The following is a 20130-nucleotide window of genomic DNA, read 5'->3' as shown; positions in this document are numbered from 1 at the left end:
GTTCTTTTTCCATGCATTATTGCGTTATTACCCCTTGAAAACTGAGTTTTGGTAGGACTTGAATGATATCACAGAATTAGGTCAAATGGTGCAGAAAGGAGAAATCTCAACTTGGAAATTCAACTCAAAATCCTTAGATTACTATGCTAGTAATCTACCAGGAAGCAATTTATATCCTCATTATTGACTGATTTGTCAACATCTTCAATATGCTAAACAATTTCTTGTTTTGTCTCATGATTCAGAAACACCAAACTATTCCTCACTGTATATTATAATATTCTTTATTATGCAGACAGCTGTTCATGATGCATACAAACAGCTTGTGGACGAGGATGGTGCTGTCAGATGGCAAACTAAGCTTGAAGACAATAAACTAAAGTATGTAATTATGTTCCCCAAACAAAGTTTGGGAACATATTGTTTTTACTCTGTTTCTTCTTATTATGTTCCCCAAACAAAGTTTGGGAACATATTGTTTTTACTCTGTTTCTTATTATTATTATTAAGGTCTTCCGTTTCAAACGGAAGACCTTCTAGTGATTCTACTGTTTATTATGTTCCCCAAACAAAGTTTGGGAACATATTGGTTTTACTCTGTTTCTTATTCTTATTATTATTATTATTAAGGTCTTCCGTCTCCAACGGAAGACCTTCTAGTGATTCTACTGTTTATTATTAAGGTCTTCCGTTTCCAACGGAAGACCTTCTAGTGATTCTACTGTTTATTAAGGTCTTCCGTTTCTAACGGAAGACCTTCTAGTGATTCTACTGTTTATTATTATTAAGGTCTTCCGTTTCCAACGGAAGACCTTCTAGTGATTCTACTGTTTATTATTATTATTAAGGTCTTCCGTCTCCTGCGGAAGACCTTACTATTATTGTTCGCGTTCTTCTTCTTCATTATTATTATTATTTTTATTATTATTATTATTATTTTCCTTGGTAGTACACGCGTTTTTCTCAGCCATTTCTCGATCGATTTTCACGAAATTTTCAGGAAAGATGTCTTTTGGTGACGAGACTTTGCTTGCAAAATTTCGTGCTTGACGTCACTTCCGGTCAGGAGTTATCTCTCTTTTAGTGACTTTTTGAAGGGCCTTGTTGTCCACACATCTCCTCCGTTAGTTTTGAAGCTAGAGTCTTGAAATTTCTACACAAGATAGAGTAAACATTTTAGAAGATTTGTGGGGGATTCGATTTTACCGGAGGCGATTTGCCTAAACGCTCGCCTGGACCTGAAAAAATGGATGCCAAAATTTTTCGCCGATTTCGGCGATTTTTGACCTTTGATCTCCAATATCTTTTTTCTTGCAAATATTTTGTTAAGACATGTAGAACAAAAGTTGTGCACATTTACGAGATCTTTTCGAAAATATCAAGATTTAGGGGCTAGCCCCTTCAATTAGGGATCTAGAAGGGCTCAAAGTCTAGATCAAATATCTCAAAAATCGTTAATATTTTGGTCTAAGTCAAAGAACAAAAAATGTTCATCTCAACAATCCAAATCTATTCAGATAAAAATTGAGGTCATATGTTACGTAATAAGGGATTTTAAGGGCCAAAACCATAAATTTTTTACCCCTTGTATCTCGAAAACGACAAATATTTTGAAAAGCAATAAAGAACAAAAGTTGTTCAGAATGATGATCTGAACAATATGCATATTTCGTTTTTACCCTATGTGGCCCCGTTAGGGAGCTACAGTTTGGCCCCTAAAAATTACTTCTAGAAATAACTCAAGAACGGTAAAGAATTTCTAAATACTTGTTGAACAAAAAATGTTTGAAATGTCATGACCTTTCTTACGATATCAAGCAAAACGGGCTGGCCCTTTAAATTAGGGGTTCAGAAGGGTCCAAATGTTTTTGAGAATATCTCAGAAACTATTAATATTTTATAATAAGTTGTAGAAGCGGAAATGTTCATCTCAACGAGCTTGATCTTATCAAATCAAAAAGTAGGTCATATGTTACGTAATTAGAGATTTTAAGGGCCAAAATCGTAAATATTTGACGCCTCATATCTTTAAAACGACATATTTTTTGAAAAGCATTATTGAACAAAAGTTGTTCAATGTGTCATAACCTATTGATCAATATCAAAAAATGGGTCTGTGGGCCTCATGGCTCGCCTGTAGAGTCGATTTTTGTCGATATCAGTCGATTTCAAAAACTTGTAACTGGTAAATATTTTGTAAGGACATATTGAACAAAAGTTGTTCAGTTTATCGAGATCTATCGATTGATATCAAGAAATAGGCCTATGGTCCTAATGGCTCGCCTGTAGAGTCGATTTTTTGTCGATATCGGTCGATCTCAATAACTTTTTACAGGTAAATATTTTGTATAGACATATAGAACTAAAGTTGTTGAGTCTATAGAGGGCTAACAAATGACATCAAGAAATAGGCCCGCGGGCCTTATGGCTCGCCTGGAGAGTCGAATTTCAAACGAATTTCACCGCAACTTTGCTTCAGAAGCTTATGATATGAAAAATTGATTATATCTAAAGTGTCTTAAAGTCGGAAACTAAATTGGGACTCATTTGTTTTTTTGTTTTTTTTTAACTCCGAGTGCATCAACAAATCGGACGGAAGACCTACTCGTTGCTCGCAACGAGATCGTGTCTAGTTATTATTATTATTATTATTTTTTCCCTTTTGTCTCCGAGACCGTTGGATGGATTTTCCTGAAACTTTCACAGGTTATAGGGAACGATGGTACTTCGAGGCATTTTTTTCATTTTTTCAAAATTCACTTCCGTTCGTCAGATACGTCCGATTTTCCGGTTTTTGAAAGAAACTTTGTCCGGGGGTAAACTTGAAAACCACTAAAGATATTCGAATGAAACTTTCAAGGATGATAGATCTATTTTCTCTATGGTGCATGCACGTAATATTTTTTGTCGCCGTCACTTCCGGTCGTCACCGGAAGTGATCAAATAAATCATCAATTTCAAACTTTTTTCTTTCAAATTGAAACCTACTTTGGTTTATTATATCTCGTTCTAATTCTCAAAAAATGTTGACCCCACCGGAAGTTGAATCTTCAACTTCCGGTTATATCAAAGAAAGCCCACTCATTCTCTCATTTTTCAGTGCCATAAATCTCGGTCATGAAACTAGTTAATGAGTTGAGTTTTACATATATTATAGTCACTATAAATGTCTAGAGTAACGTCAAATATTTTTGTAGAATTCACTTCCGGTCGGCAAATACGGCTTATTAGCTGTTTTCGTTGTCTAGCGTTTTTCTCAGAAACAGTAAAAGATAGAGTCACCAAATTTTCAGAGTGAATATATCTCACTTTGTAGGCGTGCAGAAGGGGGTTAAGAATGTCGGCCGTCACTTCCGGTCGTCACCGGAAGTGATTAATGAATCATAAATTTCAAACTTTTTTCTTTCAAATTGAAACCTATATCGGTTTTCTAGGTCTCGTTCTAATTCTCAAAAAATGTTGACCCCACCGGAAGTTGAATTTCCAACTTCCGGTTATATCAAAGAAAGACTATTCATTCTCTCATTTTTCAGTGCCATAAATCTCGGTCATGAAACAAGTTAATGATTTGAATTTTATATATGTTATAGACACTATAAATGTCTAGAGTATATTTAAATATTTTTGTAAAATTCACTTCCGGTCGTGAGATATGGGGTGGACATATTCAAACCTTGTCTTTTCACTTTCTCAATAATGAATATAGATAGATGCTTGAAACTTCTAGAGTTGATCAACTAACATTAGTGCAATGTACACATACATTCAATTTTTTCATCCGTCACTTCCGGTCTCTACCGGAAGTATTTGAAAAAATGTCGATTTTCCGATTTCTTCGAGTCTAGATATATTTTCTTGATATTTTCAGGAATAATGTCTGATGAAATGACCTTGCTATAATTATTTTTGTTTTTACAAAATTCACTTCCGGTCGGAAAATAGGGCCGATTTTCTGTTTCTCAAAAGGAATTTTATCCAGCATTTTACTTCGAAAAGGTAAAATATAGGTTCATCAAATATTCAGGGATGATCAATCTCCGTTTGTAAGAGTGCAGTAGGGGGTTGAACATGTCGACCCTCACTTCCTGTCGTCACCGAAAGTGATGGAAAGAATCTCAAATTTCAAACTTTTTCCTGTAAATTGAAACCTATACTAGTTTATTAACTCTCTTTCAAAGTGTCAAAAGAATATTGACTCTGTCGGTAGTCAAAACGACTACTTCCGGTTTCTTGATAAAATGCCTTTTTACTTTTCGTCTCTTTGTCCCCATAAATCTCGCTTATATTTGAAGTCTTTCATATGATTTTCACATGTCTTAATAAAAGTATCAACTTCTAAAGTTTTGATAATTTTGTTTTTCAAAATTGACTTCCGGTCGGTAGTAACCTACTACTTTTTCTTTCTTTAGTCTACTTCTTTTTGTTGAGAACTCTTTCAGATAGAGACGTGAAATTCTCAGGGAATATCAACAGTAAAGAGTCGCTCTCATTTATAGGAAAACGTATCTGAATAGTACTTCCGGTCGTCACCGGAAGTTACGAGAAAGGAGTAAAAATTTCGATAATACATTTCTCATTCATTGTTAAGGCACATTTTCTGATACATTTAAATGGTTTTTGTAGGAATAGAAAGCTTTTAACCGGAAGTGGTCTAACGGAAGACCTACTCATTACTAGTAATGAGTGTCTAGTTATTATTATTTTTTCCCTTTCGTCTCCGAGACCGTTGGATGGATTTTCCTGAAACTTTCACAGGTTATAGGGAACGATGGTACCTCGAGGCAGTTTTTTCATTTTTTCAAAATTCACTTCCGTTCGTCAGATACGTCCGATTTTCCGGTTTTTGAAAGAAACTTTGTCCGGGGGTAAACTTGAAAACCACTAAAGATAATCGAATGAAACTTTCAGGGATGATAGATCTATTTTCTCTATGGTGCATGCACGTAATATTTTTTGTCGCCGTCACTTCCGGTCGTCACCGGAAGTGATCAAATAAATCATCAATTTCAAACTTTTTTCTTTCAAATTGAAACCTACTTTGGTTTACTATATCTCGTTCTAATTCTCAAAAAATGTTGACCCCACCGGAAGTTGAATCTCCAACTTCCGGTTATATCAAAGAAAGACTATTCATTCTCTCATTTTTCAGTGCCATAAATCTCGGCCATGAAACTAGTTAATGAGTTTAGTTTTACATATATTATAGTCACTATAAATGTCTAGAGTAACGTCAAATATTTTTGTAAAATTCACTTCCGGTCGGCAAATACGGCTTATGAGCTGTTTTTGTTGTCAATCGTTTTTCTCAGAAACGGTAAAAGATAGAGTCACCAAAATTTCAGAGTTAATAGATCTCACTTTGTAGGGGTGCAGTAGGAGAGTAAGAATGTCGGCCGTCACTTCCGGTCGTCACCGGAAGTGATTAATAAATCATAAATTTCAAACTTTTTTCTTTCAAATTGAAACGTATATCGGTTTATTAGGTCTCGTTCTAATTCTCAAAAACTATTGACCCCACCGGAAGTTGAATCTCCAACTTCCGGTTATATGAAAGAAAAACTATTCATTCTCTCATTTTTCAGTGCCATAAATCTCGGTCATAAAACAAGTTAATGATTTGAATTTTACATATGTTATAGACACTATACATGTCTAGAGTATACTTAAATATTTTTGTAAAATACACTTCCGGTCGTGAGATATGGGGTGGATATTTTGAAGCCTTGTTTTTTCAGTTTCTCAATAATGAATATAGATAGACACTTGAAACTTGTCGAGTTGATTAACTAACATTAGTCCATTGTACACATACATTCAATTTTTTCGTCCGTCACTTCCGGTCTATACCGGAAGTGTTTTAAAAAATGTCGATTTTCCGATTTCTTCGAGTGATTTCTCAGAGATGGCTGGATATATATTCTGGAAATTTTCAGGAATAATGTCTTATGAAATGACCTTGCTATAATTATTTTTGTTTTTACAAAATTCACTTCCGGTCCAAAAATATGGCCGATATTCTGTCTCTCAAAAGGAATTTTGTCCAGCATTTTTCTTGGAAAAGGTAAAATATAGGTTCATCAAATATTCAGGGATAATCAATCTCCGTTTATAAGCGTGCAGTAGGGGGTTGAACCGTCACTTCTTGTCGTCACCGGAAGTGATTGAAGGAATCGCAAATTTCAAACTTTTTCTTTCAAATTGAAACCTAGTTTATTAACTCTCTTTCAAAGTGTCAAAAGAATATTGAGTCTGTCGGTAGTCAAAACAACTACTTCCGGTTTCTTCATAAAATACCTTTTTTGTTTTTGTCTCTTTCTCCCCATAAATCTCGCTTATATTTGAAGTCTTTCATATGATTTTCACATGTCTTAATAAAAAGTATCAACTTCTAGAGTTTTGATGATTTTGTTTTTCAAAATTGACTTCCGGTCGGTAGTAACCTACTACTTTTTCTTTCTTTAGTCTACTTCTTTTTGTTGAGAACTCTTTCAGATAGAGACGTGAAATTTTCAGGGAATATAGACAGTAAAGAGTCGTTGTCATTTATAGGAAAACACATCTGAATAGTACTTCTGGTTGTCACCGGAAGTTACAAGAAATGAGTAAAAAATTCGATAATACACTTCTCATTTATTGTTAAAGTACATTCTCTGATATATTTGAATGGTTTTTGTAGGATCAGAAAACTCTTTACCGGAAGTGAACAAACGGAAGACCTACTCATTACTAGTAATGAGTTTCTAGTTATTATTCTTTTTCTCCGGTACTTTTTTGACCGGTAGTGTTCTCAGAAACTACAAAAGGGATCGATATGAAACTTTCCAGGATGATAGTATAGCGTTTGTAGATGTGCATAGTGATAGTCATTTTGTTTGCACGTGCATGCACGCGCGCGCACGTGCATTGCAATTTTGGTACAAAAAATGGAAAATCAGAATATTGAAGGAAGCGATATAAAACCTAAATAGGATGATAGTATATCATTTGCACATATGAAAAATAATAGTTATTATGCCAGCACGCGCACGCATGCGTGTGCACGCGCATTACAAAATTTGTACACTAACTTTGGAATCAGTCTAACTTTTTTGTTGTTCATTGAAATGGTTTGAAATTCATATCATATGTAGATATTGAGACCATTAACTGATTTACGTAGTCAAAATTACCAATTTGCACGCGCATGCACGTGCGCTTCATTTTGATTGGATAATGCTAAAACGTTTGTAACTATCTTATTTATGAAGCGAATGAGATGATATTCACAGCATATGTAGACAATATGTGTATCTATATGTTGGTGTAACAAAAAATGCCAACGCACACGCGCATGCGCGTGCAACGTTTTTTAAATGTTCAATTTTTAAAGGACGATAACGTTTTTGTTTTTCATCAAATTCTATTCATATTAGGGGTTTAGATGTATCTTGGTACTCCTTACAAATTGCTGTGGTTAGAATTACTGCTCATCACGTGCATGCACGTGTGCTGATTTCTGATTGGACGCTTTTAAAATCGCTATAACTTCCTTATATTTGGTGGAAACGTTATGAAATTCATACTGTGGGTATATGATACAAATGCCTGTTGAACGACATCAACAAAAATTCGGAATCATACACGCGTGCGCGTGTATGCACGTGCAACGCTTTCTTTCATTTCTTGGTACTGAAATGACCAAATTGAACGTACTACATGTAATTAAAGGCTAAAATAAAATGATTTTTTCCTATAGATTCACAAGGACATCACTTTTTAATTGGGGGAGGTTTGGGGAACATCTGTAACGGTCCCCGTTACAATTAGAACTAGTTTTAATTCAGTTTGATTAATTTTCCAATTAAGGTACTTGTAGAGGTCCACCCTCTTGTGACTTATAAGCATATAATGGTTTGAAATGAAAAAGCTATTAAATTCCACTAAGATATAGTTTAATTTGATCAATAACCAAAAGAAAATGCGTTTGTTGCCATCTTTTAAAGATGTCAGACGAAAATGGAGGTACATGTCAACATCGGAAAATGGCACATTTTCTTTAAACAGAATAATAAAAATAAAACTTGATAAAATGACAATTTTTTAATGTTAACCATTTCAAAACACTGCTGCTTAGCCTTTATAAATATGAATCAATTGATTGTGGATATCGTGGGGGATCATATAAATATAGATATGCAGTAGGCAAAATATAAGCATAGGAGTCATTGCCCTTTACAACATTTTCTATTGTAGATAATTGATTTTGTGGAAAATATAAAATTTCTATAAACAATATATTTCTATCATGCACAAAGTTCAATTTGATGTAGATGTTGGAAAAGTCTATGACGTCACACGAGGAAGGAGCTACTTTAAATATAAGCTTATTGGGAAAACTTGTACTATTTTACATGTAAGACCAAATAAAATTGTATTTATGGTTCTCAGGCCAGCGTGCATCCATGCAGAGGTTGCCAATGTTATCGATTTTTCAATAAAATAAAAAGTTGGAAATCCGCTTGGGGGGGGGTGCGCGGTATGAATCTGAATTTCACATTTTGTGTTCGAAATTCTCATTACACATTAATGTGTTTTGAAGTTTCATTTCGTTTGTTTGTTGTTTTTTCATTCAAGTAACAAACACATACTGACTGGTAAATGTTAAGACCTGAAAATTCCATCAACTCAGCAGTCCACTTGACCAGTGCATTTTTTTTTTATTTCAAAAACTTTGTTTAATAAGCTTGAAATTATACCTTTGAGACATTGCAAGATTCATCTAGTTTTTTCCAATTTTAGAGCATCTTCTGAACTGAACAAGGCCACCACACAGTCTGTAAAGCAGTTTGTAAAAGGGCTCTATCCTGAAGTCCAGGAAGGATTATTACAAAGTAAGTCATATTTAATTTATTGAATACATTAGCATACTGCCTTCCTAACTTAAATCAACTGGGATGCTCTGTACCTACATGACCTGTTTTTAATTTAAAACAATTTAATGACTTATTATGAGATTGATCACCATTTGTTATCTTCACTTTTTCATTCTGAAGGATGATTGTTAAAAAGTAAACAAGAACAACTGCAACTTTAAAAGAAAGAAATTTAAAACTCTGAATGAGCAATATGTTGAGTAATGTGTGTGCAATATAAAGTACAAGAATGACCAAAACTCAATCAATGTTGTGTCATTGATCCTTCTTGTGCTTTATATTGACCTCACATTCTCTTGATAGATCGACACCATTGGAACAAGAATGTTTTTGGTATATAAATCCTTTAAGATAGATATATAGACACATAAATGTATATGTTCTATTCTTGTAGCTGCAATTACCAGATATTTCGAATCAATGACACAGAGAGAACATAAAGAAAAAAACAGGCAAAGTGGAGCAACACAAAACCAAAAATGCTCCACTACAGCAGGGCAGGAAGAAGAGGGTACGAATTTACATAGTAGTCTTGTGAATTTTCAAGAATCTTTAATGATATGCATGTTTAAGGTGGCTCATTACACCCAGAAATGTTTTTTTAAATCAGTACGAATTGATTTAATCATAAAAGATATGATGATATATAATAAGTATATATACCAAAAAGGCAGAAAATATGCAAATTTGGATAAAAATATGATTTTCAAAACAATTATTTGAACGTAGTGTCATAAAGAGTATAAGCTTTAGTGTAGTGAGCTACCTTAAGAAATGAAAAGGCAATGTTGTTTATATATAATCCTGATTATGTTGTTCAGATATTCCTGATTATGTTGTTTAGATATTCCTAATTATGTTTGCAGAAATTGCAGTGGAGAAAGTCCATGGTGGAAAAAAAAACTGGGTGGGATGAGGCCAAGAAAAGACGTGTCGGTGATGCTCTGGTGCTGTCATATATGTCATCAGAGGATGAGCACAACACCGACGATGAAAGTTTTTTAAAAACCAAACTTCTTTGGAGATCAGAGGCATATGTGAAAATATTGGATGATCTTGATTGCAAATATGACAGGTCTATGTCTAAACGTTCGCGCAGACAAATGATGAAATGAATTAAAGGCGACATTCCCTCAGCGAGGCAGAAACCGGTCCAGATTGAACCGGGTCATGAATGGGTGTTTGTTCATTGAAGCAATAATAGCTGTCATTTTAGTGTCAAAAGGTTTTGTAAAACTTTTTATTTCTTCATTTTGCAAATTTTCAAAATTTGAAATTTTTCAAAACTATTTTAAAATACAACGCCTGAAGATTATGAAATGAAAGCACTTGCGTTAAAATTTTAACTTTGTGTACTGTTTATTTTATTTCTTTTAATATTTTGTACCGGACACTGATTTAAAAAAAGAAGAATTTGGATATACATGTTTATATATATATATATATATATATATATATATATATATATATATATATGTGTGTGTGTGTGTGTGTGTGTGTGTGTGTGTGTGTGTGTGTGTGTGTGTGTGTGTGCCTGTTTATATGTGTGGATGTGTTACTTTGTAAATAAAAATGCTACATGTCATATGGCTACCATAAATATCAATTGTGTTTTAAGATTTGTTGTGTTGTTTTCCAACTGAAGGTACATTGAAATTGTAAAGCAATTTTTAGGTTTATATATTGGTCATAGATTTCACAAACACTAAGGGAATGTACAAATGAATGTGAAACCCCGTGTATTTCGGTTGAGATTTATTGCTGTTGCATGTTATGGACTAGATTTGGATCTTCACATAAAATTACATGTAATGCTACCTTAGCACCTCGTATAAATGAAATAAAATGAGTGGATTATACGTGAAATTCCAAATAAAATTGTAAACGTGGGAGTATAACCAGATTAATTGTCATGAAAAACTGAAATAAAATGAGTGGATTATACGTGAAATTTCACATAAAATCGTAAACTTGGAGTATAACCAGAATAATTGTCATGAAAAACTGAAATAAAATGAGTGGATTATACGTGAAATTCCACATAAAATCGTAAACTTGAAGAATAAAATGATTGTTTATGTGATATATAATTGACATAAAATTGAAGTATAATTTTCATTAAATTTCGGAGTTTACAAAAAAAATTTATCCCTAAGGAAATTCCAATTAAACATCAAGTATAATGTTGTATTAAATCTGTATTATACGTTTAAATGTGACATTTAATTGGGTAATAACTGGAATATAATTTTGAATTAAATGCAAATTTTCATGCAGTGTTATATCTACTTTCACGTTCATTTTCCGATCGGCTTCCATGATGATTAAGCGTCCCTAGACACCGGCTTGCGCTGAGAGCCTCGATTTCGTTTAAAGAATTTCATCTTTCAAAAGGGTTGATTGATTGATTGATGTTTTCCGCCACACTCAACAAGTTTTCAGTTATCTGGTGGCGCCCAGTTTTTATTGTTGGAAGAGAGAACCCAGATGCATTGTACCTGGGAAGAGACCACCGACCTTCCGAAAGTAAACTGGGAAACTTTCTCACTTACTGGCGTCTTTCGAAAGAACGGTTGGATTATAAGTACAATTGCCAAAAAGGGGGAATTAATGCAAAGTTCGTTTAAAATACAGTTGTAAAACTAAGCTTTTAGAAATCATTTTATAGCGGCGGGTTATTTTAATGACTCGAGGAAATTGCATTGCATAAAATGTCCAAATACGTTCATACGGTGAGGAAATAAACTTTTGGCCACTAAACATCAGAAATATAATCCATTAACACGTGTTTTTATACTAGCGTATTCGCTTGTAACATTCTGATAAAAATAATCTTCAAATCAGGCTGATATTTTTGTATCAGAAATGACGCGTCTTTAGCCATAACTTATTTGTATGCAAGAGTTCTATGCTCAAGTAACGCAAAACTGTCGTAGCTTCCTTTTTAGAAGAGTTCCAACATTTTCTAGTCTAGTGATCCCGTGATGCTAAACGAATTAGCTTGAAAAACAGTGTTCAGAGAGCGACCCATTTGATCGCCCCTGCCGATTTCATTCTCGCTTCCCATGCTACTTTCTTTAGTATTTACACGCTATGTACAGATACTACTGGCTAAAACATATAGTTAACTGGTACGCCTTTCTGGGATTTCGTCAGCATCTGCAGAAATGTTATCAATGCTTGATGATGGTGAATAAGCTGAGTTTATAAAAGAAATCTAACACTAATATTACACTCAGCTACCCGAAGAAGTTAGTATGTGACGTCACCGTATCACGGGACCCCTTGCCAAGCTTAGATTTAAATTACTATTTGGGTTCACTATATTTCTATAAACTAATAGAATCAATTTCAGCATAAGAAGGACCAATTACTTATAATTGTGTGTATATTGGAAACCTGCGATAATTCCTTTAAGAACCTAGAAATTGTTTAATGCTGATAATCAATATTTGTATTCTGGATTGGTATTTAAAGCGCAAATAAGTTGAAACAATCACATCTCAGTGAGCAATTCATTATTTCTATACAGATTGATGAGGTGTGAATGAAATAATTCTCTATGAAGACATTTTCATAGTGGGTAGTGTAAATATATAATTGAAACAAAATGACGCGTGTTTTCAAGATATCACAGAATTCGTTTCTTGTCAACCTGTTGATATATGGTTACATTGTGTTGGGGGTATATGTTTACCGTGACGAAAGGTTCGACAGTACTCATCCGAAAGAATCTGCAATAGTAATGGCCGATTCCATGACCGGAAGTGTAGAGCAGTGTGCTGTAGAATGCGTTACTGTGTCATGTGCAGCTTTCTTGTACGACACCTCCGCAATGACCTGCAGGCAATTGTCAAAACCTCTCACTGCAGACATCATCACAACACATCCAGAGATGAAGGCGGTGCAGTACTATCTGTCCGATATAGGTAGGCTTTGAAGTTCTGTGTATTTTTTTTCTGGAAACGGAGGCATGCGAATACGAAAGGTAAAACACGATAATTAAAAATTGTGTTAATTGCATATTGTTAACGTCCATCTCGAGAATTTTCCACTCGTATGGAGTCATCATAATTGCCAGTGAAGGGCTGCAAAATTTAGGCTTATGATCTGCGCTTACGGCCATTGAGCAGGGAGGGATCTTTATCCTGCTGTAACACGGGACCTAGGTTTTTGCGGTCTCATCCGAAGAACAGCCCCATGTAGTCATCCCTTATGACAAGCAATGGGTACTGATGACTTATTCTAAGCCGGATCGCACGGGAATTGAAACGATAAGAGCAAACCAAATCTGACCGCGGTACTTAGAAGTGAGATTGTTCCCTTTGTGACCGGGTATTGGGGACCTGTTACTGTCTTGGGACTTAATTATCCGCCACCCCGTGCGCAATAATGCTTTATTTTGATTAATATATCATATCATACAACGGTGTCAGGCTACTAAATTGATGACGTGTGCACGTAGTTTTTTTCGTCTGATGTCAAAATAGAATAAATAAACATCGGTGTTTCGAACTGGTCCAGTAAAAGGAAAAAGATGAGCATTGAAATCAGACGTCTCATCATAATTTCGCACAAAGTGACCGAGAATGTGTCTAATTTATCAATGACTTTAGGGTTGTCCATATCTACCGTGAAAGTGTTATTTAAAACAACTCCCAACAGTATTTATTGCAACACAGTTGTTCGAGAAGACATCTGAAGCCTCTATTCACGCAAACAAACTTTGAAAGATTGTTATAACAGACATGATTAATAAAAATTGGGATCGTCAATTTTATACGAAAATGTGGAAAGGAAAATCCGAAAATTAGTATATGCACGGTGGGGTTGAATTGAGAAAGTTGCAGTTCGTGAACAACAGTAATTTATAATATCTGGCCAGTAATTGCGCATCTTTTCACAGAGAACAACTACTTGTTCATCGAGCAAATATCTATAAATATTACACGACTGGTAACAATATTAGATCGATAAAATGGCCAGTACAATCACCGGGTTTAACGTAATAGAAAAAATCTGGTTATGTTTGACAAGGACACTAGAAAACCGTGGGCATTTCACAAGATCTTACGGCGTGGATTCGGACGGTGTCATCCCATTAAACTATGTATAAGACAATAATTCTATACTGGGACAACTAAAGGAGATAATCAGGATAAAAAGAAATATGACTAAATACTGAGGTTCTATACACATAACCATGCCCCATGACGGTAGTTCCTTGGCTACGCAAAACATAACTTGAATATGCATACGCAGTAAATGCCCCTTTGCAAAATGTACGGCATTTAGAAGTGAGTTTTGCAAAGAAAACAAATATTGTTTGCTGGTATATTTTAACGACCCAATCGAGAATGTTCCAGTCATCTAGGCATCACATCCCGTGAGGATCCGGGTTAAAATAGGACCCCTCGGTACCCCTTGCTTGTCGGAAGAGGCGACTAAATGGGGCGGTCGTTTTGGCGAGACCGCGAAAACCGGGGGTCCTATGTCATATGTCATAGCAAGTGTGACACGATAAATATCCTTCCCTGCTCAAAGGCCGTACGTAAGTGCCGAGCATAGGCCTAAATTTTCAGCACTTCACCGGCAAATGTGGTGTCTCCATGTGGGTGAAATGTTCTCGAGAGGGACGTTAAACCACATACAATCAATCTAGAGACATCCCCAGCTCTAGGCGAAGCGTCACACAATTTTCACCGTAGCAGTGAGGTTCTTTAATATGGCAAAACCTGCCTTGACGCTGAACTTTTATTTTAAAGTTTATATATCTGAAACAGTCATGACATGATTCTCACGTCTGTTGCAGAAACAGTCATTACCTAAGTTTGACATGATGCTCGTCGTTTCCACAATGTGTTGAAACTCCGTATAATAAAAATATTAGTATGGTGGTGCACTGCTGAAAATATTTTTGTACATGAGTTTTAGACTACAACGTCAGATACATCATCAGAAATAGGATTTAGAGCCGTTTTTGCAATATTTCAGCGATGTTTGCGGTTAACGAAATGAAATATGGTTGTAAAGAGTTTTCGAGTCTCACTGATGGCTCCCAGTGAGCCTATTTTTGTTGTTGACGTTTCCATATGGGTGTATACAACCAATCAATGCTTTCTCACCCACCATATCCAGAATTTATCACTTTCATTAACATACGTGAAGTTTGATCGTGATCCCCACCAGAGGAAGACATGTTGATATGAGTGAGTGAATATAAAAAAAGCAAAAGATACTCTTGATAGCTTACTTACCTGATACTTTCCAATAAGTGAACAAAAGAAACATACTTCTACACAAGACTGGTTATATTGACAGACTTTTCAAAAATAGCGTTATTCATAATTATCATTGCCCATGGATTTACCCGAGCATGTCTATTCTGTGGACAAAAGATGTAAAGTTTTAAGTAGGATATAAGCCTCACACTGTCCATTCTGTGAAAGAAAGTACTGATCTCAGACACCTATGGGTCTCAATCAGATCTTCCTCACAGAATGGACAGTTTTTGGCTTACATCCTTTACGTGAACTTCATCAGACAAGTTTTACTATTAGAATCATTTTGGGTACTCTTTTGAATATCCAAGTTTATTAAGACAACATTTTAAATAAAACTTCCACGTTTCCCTTTACAGATGATGTTACATATATTGATTACACAAAAATTAATTGACAAACCTAGTCCAATGGATTCCTTATTTCTGGTATTATAAACATTTCAATATCCTCCGTATATCGATTTAATAATGTATACGTTGGTAGTGAAGTAATAAACATGTCATGATTTGTTGATTAATTGGTACCTAATGAGCTGTATACAAATATTTGCGGTTTTCTCCAAGAAACATTAAACTAATTCGATACTTGAATTGCAAACATGGTGACTTGGAACCAATATCTAAGGTCACATTCAGGGTCAGCTATAATTAAATTCTCGAACTACTTCCTTTAATGAAGAAGGACGTCAGTAGGATATGGGGGAATGTCTTGCTTATGTAATACTCTCAGAATGTTAAAATGTTTTATGTAAATTATTTCATCAGTATGGCCACTTTCGAGGGCAATTGTGTGGGGTTTTTTTAATTTAAAAGAACACAACCTAATATATACTGCTGCTGAATATTAAAATATACCTTAGATATACAGAACAGGAAAATCATTATAGATTCGGATGCCCTTGGAACTAGTTTAAACTGATGCTCAGGTGATAACATATATGAGCCTCTTGTTTTATTTCAGGATGTGGTGAGGATGACTGGACCCTCTACAGAAAACACTGCTACCGTTATTACGACATCGAACTCTCCTGGGATAATGCCAAGGTGATCCAACATTTCTAAATTTCTACCTCAGTAAATTTTCCTAAAGCACCGTGTTTCGCTTTTATTTATTTCTTTGTTTAACGTCTGTTGGATAATTTTCACTCACTTGGGTCCGTAATTGCCCAACTTTCTATTTTGTATTGCTTATACGAGTTATGAGATTGATTACTTTTCATTATCTTCTTCTTTCATTGTGACGTCACCAATTGTAGGTGAAGTACATCACGTGTAAGCTTATGCTTATGTTTAGCGCTCATGGTTGTAGCATTAAGGGTTCGTTACCATGCTAGCGACTTTCTTGACCGGGGACTTTTTTTTCTGAGGTCATATTCTGACGATCCCGTAACTCACACTTCTGAACACCCAGCGTTTGGCAAAACAATCTATGTATTCATCTTAGATTTGACACGGGTATGGTACACAGTGATTTTCATTTTGTTTTAAACAACCAGCCCTCCTTTTGAATTTGGAAAAATTGCAACATCTTTCTCAAATTGGGAAAAACCATTTATAGTAAATTAGAATGGTAAAAATGCGTAAAATAATCAAATGCATCATATGTTTTCGTTGAGGTTCATTGCAAATCTGATAAATTCTTAATATTAAATATCATTGTCCAACTATCTATTTTGTATTGCTCATGGGAGTTATGAGATTGATCACTGTTCGTTATATTCACCTTGCATTGGTAAGTCACACCTTGTAAACATATTTATTTTTTTAATTTATTTTTTTCTTATTTTTATATTTATTTATTTTTTTCTTTGATACATTGTAGAATTTCATAAAAAAATAAATAATATATAAGCATTTGAAACAATATTCTAAGAAACAGCCTTACATTAATCATCAAATTTACAAAACATCTTTCCAGTGTGTGCCCCCCCCCTCCTCATTTTAGTGAACGCCTATGGTGTTAACCATTTCCTTTTATTAGACTGAACCGACATTTAATACTGGCGGTCAAACTAAAAATGTCAACGACAAGGCTCGTATATGAGAACTATATACTAATCAGTATTTAGTACACTAGATAAGTTCTTATATAGATACCTTACCATTGTTTTACACAATCTTTACAAAACCTTTTGCAAGTGCAGAGCTTTGAAAAATAAAATTGAAGTTTTAAAAAAAACGTATGTTAATATTCGACGAATCTGATTTAAAAATTCAACATAAAATATCCCTACATTTGGAATTGGGAAAACATGTTATTGGCCTAAATTGGCATAAAAGAACTAATCTTTGTGAGGCGAAACAACCGAATATCCGTGACATTTTGGCCCTCAAACCTCACTGGACCGTACGAACATAGTTCGATAGTTCATACTCACTTCTACCCGGTTATGAAGCAAATATTCTCATCACGGAACTACAGTGAACGATGAGCTCTATGTTGTCTGATTGATTGATTGATGTTTTCCGCCACACTCAACAATTTTCAGTTATCTGGTGGCGCCCAGTGTTTTATTGGTGGAAGAGAGAACCCATATACAATGCATTTGGGAAGAGACCACCGACCTTCCGAAAGTAAACTGGGAAACTTTCTCACTTACCGGCGCGAGCGGGATTTGACCTCGCGCCGACCAGATGTGAGAGACCGTGTGATTTTGAGCGCAATGCTCTAACCACTCGGCAACGGAGGCCCCTGGATTCTATATCAGAAAGATATAAAACCTGATCGGGTTAAATTTTATTTTCAGACTGTGTGTGAAGGTGACAACTCTTCCCTCGTACAGTTGGAGACGGCAGACGAAGCATCATGGTTATTGTCAACTATAGTACCAAACGGTGGTAGGCAGGCAATCGTATGTAACAAAGCAAGATATTATGCATCAATTTGCAAAACTTTAAAACGCACGTTAGAAAATTTGACCTTGAAAATCATCTTCAATGCATATAAATATAAAAAAGTGAAGACGACGAACAACGATCAATCCATAATTTCTAGAATGAGTACACCACCCAGTGTAGGGCAAACACGGAGCCCCGGGAATACCGGAGATAGGATAATGTGCCTGACCGGTTACTATCTTGATCAGGCAAACGGAATGATCCGTTGTCAATATTGGTATGTGAAGAACGGTCTAACAATCGGTGAGTGAAACACACCAGGCAGTTTTCGATCTGCTGACAGGTTGTATTTGCAAATTAGATCATTATAACAAACATAGAAGAACGACGAACGATAGTATTGTTTCGTCGCCTACTTTCTGATTACTTTTTAACAGTTATGAATTTTAAATGATTTCTTGTGTCAATATAGATATCTATATTTTTCATAAAACTTTATTCATTTGAAAAACAACAACGAAGGATAACTCTATAATTTGGATTAAAGATCGGGTATTTCACTATAGGAATCAATGGAAAGCCGAAAATACACCCCCCCCCCCCCCCCCAGTGAAACACAAATTCCTTTTTGCTGGTATTATAATTTGACATTTATCAATTTTATGCCAAAACTGTTGTTTTATGGGGGAAACATGTTTACAGATCAAAATACAGCGAAAATGGTCACTCTGTGAGGTTAACGTGTGAGAAATGAAGATTAACCATTTTTTACTCAATAATATAAAGTAATCTGACAAATTAATGGTTATTTTTCGATATCAATGACTGTTTTAAAATATATGACGTTTTAAAGCCTGATTTCAATGAATATATTTTTCTATCCCCTAATCAAAAGGAATTGAAACTAAAGGCAATTAATTAATTACCACTGGTATTAAAAGTTAATAATCAATTCCTAATGAATTCTACTTTGCATTAAAAAAATCCATCTTGAGCAAAACTACAAAGCTTTTTAAAATATGCGAATGGAAGCGGAAATCCAGAGTTAGCGAGCGTAGTTCTTTGTGAAATGCTGATGAGAGAAAATAATGATCAGGTCTAAATACCGTCATTGTTACTGGTCAAAACTCCAACACACAACTCTACTCCTGTCTGAACAGGTTAAAATTCTAACACACAACCCTACCCTTGTCTGAACAGGTTAAAATTCTAATACACAACCCTACCCCTGTCTGACGGACATCTGATAGATGAATTTTTGTGCCTCGTATCTGATACAAATTAATGATGAAAATTGAATCATTTGTAGAACCAGTGGACCCTTTTAATAACTGTACTTGGGTAGGAGCAACAGATCGAGAAGTTGAGGGAACTTTTAAGTGGATTGTTGGTTATGGTGACATCACTTCGCTGCCTTGGTACGGGAGACAACCTGACAATTCCCATGGCGGGCAGGACTGTCTCGCTGTCATGCGCAATGCCCATTTTGATGACGCTAAGTGTGCTGATAGAAAAGTGTTCGTGTGTGAGAAGGAACATTGAATATGAAAATTTCGTTCATCTATCAGAATAATGGTGCTGTAAAGAAGCACCCGATCATTAATGGCATTAGGTTTACTGGTATTTTGTAAAGCAGGTTGTTTTTTTTTAAATCTTAGCATAACCTCTTCCTCAAAAACTTGAACCATCCAAAATTATGAAAATTAACTCCAACTCAAATATTGCAGTAAAATATATATTGTTTATTTTACATGACTTTAATGATCCTAGGATGAAGCAAAATGTTTCGTGAAACAGTTGCCCCTCCAACTGAAGCTTCATCAGTGGTGGTTTAAGGATCACGAATATATGATGTTAAGGTTCGTAACAATTAGGGTTCTGATCACGTATGGGTCAATTTTAAAAAAAGTAGATATTTGAGGTAAAGAAAGAGCAAAAATTATGTTTCAACCCAGCATGCACTTCAACGTTGAAACAACGTCACTCTCTAACGTTGAATCTACGTTGAATTTCGGTTTCATATGAGAAGTGAAGCAACGTCAGATATCAATGATGTTTCAACATCAAATATCAACGTTGTTTTTCAACGTTGAATAA

The 20130-nt window shown here is 35.0% G+C and overlaps 1 protein-coding gene and 1 pseudogene across 1 annotated transcript; both read left to right on the top strand.

Annotated features, from left to right (window-relative positions):
- The first annotated feature begins 289 nt into the window (after positions 1-289).
- Positions 290-10105, top strand: LOC125672786 (uncharacterized; annotated as a pseudogene).
- Positions 10106-12657: 2552 nt separating this feature from the next.
- LOC125663109 (CD209 antigen-like protein E) lies at positions 12658-19575 on the top strand. Its single transcript, XM_048895421.1, has 4 exons — positions 12658-12841; positions 16157-16239; positions 17943-18033; positions 19343-19575. Exons 1-4 carry the CDS (start codon positions 12658-12660, stop codon positions 19573-19575), a joined length of 591 nt encoding a protein of 196 aa, XP_048751378.1.
- The last annotated feature ends 555 nt before the right edge of the window (positions 19576-20130 follow it).

Source organism: Ostrea edulis, chromosome 8 (assembly GCF_947568905.1).
Source record: "Ostrea edulis chromosome 8, xbOstEdul1.1, whole genome shotgun sequence".
In the NCBI taxonomy this organism is placed as follows: Eukaryota; Metazoa; Mollusca; class Bivalvia; order Ostreida; family Ostreidae; genus Ostrea; species Ostrea edulis.
This window is presented reverse-complemented; position numbering and strand designations above follow the sequence as displayed.

Bases quoted from the DNA above. Each gene is read 5' to 3' on its own strand.
- LOC125663109 (XM_048895421.1), top strand. From the start codon at position 12,658: ATGGCCGATTCCATGACCGGAAGTGTAGAGCAGTGTGCTGTAGAATGC. The intron at 12,842-16,156 runs GTAGGCTTTGAA...GTTTTATTTCAG, and splicing joins GTACTATCTGTCCGATATAG to GATGTGGTGAGGATGACTGG. The intron at 16,240-17,942 runs GTGATCCAACAT...TTTTATTTTCAG, and splicing joins TCTCCTGGGATAATGCCAAG to ACTGTGTGTGAAGGTGACAA.